This window comes from Balaenoptera physalus (genome assembly GCF_965194825.1).
Source record: "Balaenoptera physalus genome assembly, chromosome: 3".
In the NCBI taxonomy this organism is placed as follows: domain Eukaryota; kingdom Metazoa; phylum Chordata; class Mammalia; order Artiodactyla; family Balaenopteridae; genus Balaenoptera; species Balaenoptera physalus.
The window spans coordinates 28,772,229-28,778,228 of NC_138890.1; the positions used below are offsets into that span (position 1 = coordinate 28,772,229).

The following is a 6,000-nucleotide window of genomic DNA, read 5'->3' on the forward strand; positions in this document are numbered from 1 at the left end:
CAGTATGGACCAGATCTCTCCAGGAAACAGCATCACCTGCATCCCTGGACCAGGGAAAGGTCTCGAACTCATCCGTATTCCCCAATCAAGATGCAAAACAGACCCCTTCTCAACTTTTGCAGAGCCTGTTATGATTTGAATTGTGCCCCACCCCATGAAACAAAAAGATATGGTATATTCCTAACTCCCAGCACCTCAGAATGCAGCCTTATTTGGAGATAGTCTTCCCAGAGGTAATAAAGTTCAAATGAGGTCATTAGGGTGGGCCCTCACCCAACATGACTGGTGTTCTTATTAAAACAGAAAATTTGGAGAGAGACACACACACACAGGAAGAACGCCACGTGAAGACAGAGGCAGAGACTGGGGTGATACTTCTACAAAGCCATGGGACACCAAAGACTACCAACCAGCAAGCCACTCGAAGCTAGGGGAGAGACACGGGACAGATTAGATTGTCCCTCACAGCCCTCCGAAGGAACCAAGCGATAACTCCCCAGCACCACACATAGATACACAACCATAACTCGAGATGATCTGCACGGAGAAGAGGTTTCTGAGCATAACTGAAGCCCCTACACAAATCTACCCAGCAGGCCCAGCTTCAGGGTAAGCAAACCTTTCTTCTGCACTCACCCTCTGAGAACCCCTGCCTTGAAGGCTTCTTTTACAATCCCTAAATATCATACCGCAGACCACAGGTCAACTGTCAGGAACCCAGCTGTTGTCCTCCCTACTGCTCCAAATTCACGTTGAAGCTCCATATTTGGATCAGGCCTGTAAGGATGTGATTAAATTAAAACGAAGCTGTTAGGGTGGGGCCCTAATCCAACAGGACTTGTGTCCTTCTAAGAAGAGGAGAAGACACAGGGGGTGAGCATGCACAGAGAGAAGACCATATGAGGACAAAGCAAGAAGGCAGTTGTCTGCAGGCCTAGGAGGCCTCAGGAGAAATCAACTTACTAGCACCTTGGACTCGGAACTCCAGCCTCCAGAACCGTGAGAAAATAACTTCTGTTACTTAAGCCACCCGGTCTGTGGTATTTTGTTATGGCTGCCTGAGAAAACTAAAATATCATCCCTAATATCCTATTCCCCTCCTTCCTCAGGAATGCACACTGGATTTTTAGCTGGGTGCATGGCCGCTTAACATTGCAGACTACATTTCCAGGTTCCACTGCAGCTAGGTTCAGTCATGTGATCAGGTGTTAAGCCAACAGGATACAAGAGGAAGTGTCCAGTGGGCCTTCAAGTAAGTGTCCTTAATGAGCAGGGTCATGCCCTTCCTGTTCCTTTCATCCTTCTTGCTGGCTGGAAAGTGGACCTGACAATAGAGGCTTAAGCAGCCAGTTTGGTTCAAAAGGCAGAAGCCTCGTGCCAAGGAAGCCGTGCAGGAGACAGAGAGAGCCACGCTACCACCTCTTCTGGGACCATTTCTGGGCTTTCTACATGAGAGACAAATAAGCTTCTAGCTTGGTTAAGCCACTACTTTGGACATTTTCTGTCACCTGTAGTCATACTTATCCCTAACTGATACTGTTACTCTTTCTACGTCCTCCTTTTCTGTCTTCCATTGTCTCCTCCAAGAATAAAGCTCTGACCAATGACAAGAGTCTCAGGCAGAGAGGATTAAGACAGTAAAAGCCAAAGGGAAATGTTAATTATAAGGGGATTCCTGTGGGATTAACTAATGAGGCAGTCAGCAGACAGGTAAATTGTCACCCATTGCTGTTCCACTCTATGTCTAACCCCTGCCCCCCTCCCAAGTGATTAAATTATCTTCTTACAGGTGACAAACCTGCTAAAAAACTCCACTGCTCACAAAATGAAGCCCAAACTTATAAGCTTGGCACTCAAAGCCCTTCACAATCTGACCATAATCTACCTCTCCAACTATTTTTTGTTTCTACAAACATCCACTAAAACCAAAGCAGACTATTAATTGGCCCAAAAGCCACACCCATTCCAACCTCCTGCCTTTGTCTATGATGTTCCTCCTCCCAGATTCCCTCCTAGTGTTGTGCAAAGGGTCTGGTGTCCAAAGACAACTGAATTTAAGGCCCAGTCCAAGTACTTCCAAGTTATGTGAACTCTGCAACTCTTCATCTGTAAAATGAGAATAATAATACGCTGCCTCACATAGATGCTCTGAAGCCAGACAAAGATACTGCATGAGAATGGGTCTTGTAAACCATGTATTACTACTTATTCTTATAAGGCATGACTGTCCTGAACCTAGCATTAGGGCGTATTACCTGTCTCTCTTGGCTCTGCACCTATTAGGTACACCCCTTGACCTCAGTCGCTAACTTTCATTGACCAGTCTCATTACTAATGCTTTTCATGCATTACCCCGTTCAATCCTCACAATGATCTCATGAGATCCATATTATCATTATTACTCCTACATAAAGTAGGAGTAATGAGGAAAGATGAGGAAACAGGACCATATTTGAACTCACAGCCCAAGCTTCTAACTTTACCCGTATCTCCTCAAGGGCAGAGGCTGTGTCTTTTCTTCATAGCTACACTGTCTTGTCTGTGGAAACTCTTACCCACTGCTACCCAAGGTCCTCTCTGGAACTCTAATGGATCACATTTTAAAGCTCCATCAAGGAAGTAAAAAAGAACCTGGCCAGGGATCTACACGAGGCTCACCCTGGCTGCTCACCAGACAGTAAGATGAGAAAGAAGCCAAGCGGTTCTGGTGATGAAGCTGTCCCCAGAAAAGCCAGCCCCCGAGACAAACAGACACCAGCAGCCCTCGTCAGCTAGGCCAGAGGAAGAGGAAACCGAATGGGAAAGCAAAGCTCAGGTTTTCCTGTGTTAGGCTGGCTGGGACTCTGGAGATGTTCCAAGGGCCCCCTAATCCTTACATGGCTCTAGCTCTTCGTTTTCCTCCAAGCCCCCATACTCATTATCTCAGATACTCTTCTAAAAGAACGTCTTGAAAGACAAAAGTATTAATACCTAGAATTACAGTGAGGAAACTAGAGCACAGACCTGCCTGCAAAAATGATAGTGTCAGAACTAGAACCCAGACTCCTTACTCTCAGGCCACGGTTCTTTCTGCTGGGTGACTCCAGTCCCCTGTCTCGTCATAACCTAAGCCTTGCCCTTCCCTTCCATCTACCTGGAGTCTACAGAGGAGGGCTGGAGATTACCTTCCTTACCTCTGACGTTCATCTGCAGAGAAAAAGAGATCCTTTGATAAGTAGACACCTACCAAGTGCTCTATGGCCCCCTAAAGGGTCATACACCTTCTGACTCCCACCCCCAAACAGAATTTTCACAGGTAGGCATGAAAACTCTCAGTTATACCATCAGAAGAATCCCGAGCCTAGAGCCTAACAGAGTTCCTAGTCTCTGAGCACACAGGTGGGATTTCCTCTGCAAGGGAGGGTGAAAACCTTACTTCATTCAGTAGCCCCCTCCCATCCTGTGATGTCATGTCCTGAACTAGGCTCCTAAGCAGAGAATAAAGGCTAAAAATAATAATTAATAACATTTAGTGAGGATTTGTACGATTGTCATTCCAGGCACTTTATACGGATTATTATCATTCAGTCCTCCCACAACCCTGGGAAGCAGGTGTTGTTATTACTCCCAATACACAGACAAGGAAACTGAGGCCTGGAGAGAGTAAGTAACTTGTCTAGTTCACAAGGCTGGGAAGCACTGGAAGCTGGAATCCAAGAGCAGGCACCAGAGCCCATGAGCTTCACACCACAGCACAGGGCCTACACAGCAGGAACACACTACAGCCTTTCGACCAGAGGGCGGGACTCTTCCGCCACACTCAATTGCCCCATTAACTGCCCTGGTTACCCTGGACCACCAATACCATCCCTTGTCTGCCACTCAGGCGCCTTTGCTCTTCTGTCCACCCAGCCTCCCTCCACACTGGCTTCAGCACAAACCTCATGTCCCTCCCCTGCTCAGAAGCCCTCTATGGCTCCCCATTGCCTAAATGGAAAAAGTCTCAACTTCTTAGCCTGGCACTCAGAGCCTTCCAAAATGTGGCTCCAACTTACTTTGAGCGTCACCATTCCCTTCAACGTACCCTCCCCTCAAGGCGAAGAGAGCTACAACTCTTCTTTGCTGGATATGCTCTTTTTTCCCTATATAGTCCCTTTGTGTCCAGCTTTCATCTCCTAGACTACATTGGTCCCTCCACCTATAATGGTCTGCTCAATTGATCAGTCCCCATCTTCGCCTGAGCGGTGTTTCAGCCTGGAAGGGCCAGAGTTAGAGAAGCTTTAAAGTTCAAAAGTTACTGAGTCTAGTTCAATATAGGTGGAGAAACAGAGAAACTGAGCCTCCTTCAGCATATGGAATATTATTTGCTCTCTGGATGGGGACCATTCATCTTGAAACACTCCACAGTGCCTGGAGCCTAGTAAGTGAATGGATAAGTGTTGAGCCCTCCAGGACAGTGTTTCTCCAGCAGTGGCCTTGGGGTTCCCTACATCATTCTCTACTCTTGGCCCTTGGGCCCTCCCACATCTGACCTGTTCAATCCTCATCTCTGAGGGCGGTATCTGGTATCTGCCTGTGTAGCAAGCCACAGAGTGGTTTTTAAATTCACACTTATTTGAAAACCACAGTGAATCTATGGGGATTGCACCACGGGTGCCACTTAGTAGAAAGAGTCCTAGTACCTGAAGCCTCCCTTCCCCCAGCCACCACTTCCGGCCCTGAGCTTGAGGCAGAGGCCTCTGGGAGCTCAGATGGCTGAAGCTGATGAGGCTGGCTTCTTGGATATGCCCCTATAAGCCGGTGGGAGCCTTTCTCCCCAGGGGCCCTCTGGGGCTGAGTGAAGGGTCTGGCCCTCCAGCCCTACGCCCCTAGCTTGCACAGCCCTCTGGATGCTCTGCCAAATAAGGGTCATCTGACCCAGGAGGAACAGGCAGGGGAAGCAAGCAGATGGGTGTCGCTTTGGGCAGCGGGGGAGGGAGGCATGTTGGGCCAGGCCAGGCTCAGCCAAGGGAGAGAATGATTCTCCCTCCAAGAGGCCAAGTCTCCAGATGGGGTGAGGGAGTCCTTGCAATGCCAGGAGCCTGACGCAGAGCCAGGCTGCTAAGAGCTCTGCTGGAACCCGTCTAGGAAATGCATAAACTGTTTGGAGAGAGAGGATAGCCCTGTGGCGGCAGCAGGAGAGGGAGCGGGCTGGGCGTAGCCTGTTGGGCAGGGCACCCACCTTCCTCTCCCCCTGCCTCCCTTTTCCTACCCAGCTGGCCCCAGAGCAGGGTGAGGGAGCCGCTGCACCCTCAAAGCTTGAGTCAGTGCTCTGAGCCCACGTCCGCGCCGCTGGCTCCCCAGCCTCTTCCTATGCGGTCCTCCGGCCACCTGCCCTTCTCCCTGCTGAGGACCCCATGCCCACACCTACCCACTCCATGTCGCTCCTTGTCAGTTTTGCGCCAGGGGGCCATGGCTTGGCCGGGGGCGGGGGCTGCAGGCACCTCGCGCCGTCCTGTGGGGAAGCAGCCAGGGGGTGGCTAGGCGTTCTGCCGGGCCCCACTTCCTTCCTCTTTTCAAACTCCCTCTCAGGGCCCGCCCTCCCCTCCCCAGGGTGACCTGCTCCTCCTCCTCCTCCTCCCTCCCTTTGGGCAGGGGCACAGTAGAAGGCTAGGGGTTAGAAAGCCCCCACAAAGCTTAGGGGCCACCTCCAACTTGTCTCCTGCCCAGGCAAGCTGGCAGAGGCCAAGCAGATACCTGGCGTCACCCAGGCCATCGCCACAAGTGCAGGAAGTTCCCTGGTAACTGAGCCTAGTGATTAAACCGAGCTCTGTCCCACCTAGCAGGAGCTTTAGCGTCAGATGTGGGTTCAAATCCAGTCTCTGATGCTTTATAGCTATGCAACTAGGACAAATTACTTCATTTTTCTAAGCTTCAGTGTTTTTCATCTGTAAAATGGGATACTGGTACCTACCTCATATGATTATTGCTAGAAGTAGAGAAGACAAAACATGCAGCAGGTGACATCCAGGAGTTACTGTG

At 49.9% G+C, this 6,000-nt stretch overlaps 1 protein-coding gene across 1 annotated transcript in view; it reads right to left on the reverse strand.

The window, feature by feature from the left end:
- DOCK2 (dedicator of cytokinesis 2) overlaps positions 1–5,494 on the reverse strand; it is a 425,439-nt gene extending 419,945 nt beyond the window's left edge. Inside the window, exon 1 of the mRNA XM_082456398.1 lies at positions 5,390–5,494. Coding sequence (XP_082312524.1) covers positions 5,390–5,432 — 43 coding nt within the window. The 5' untranslated portion in view covers positions 5,433–5,494. The remainder of the gene's footprint in view (positions 1–5,389) is intronic.
- Positions 5,495–6,000: the final 506 nt, after the last annotated feature.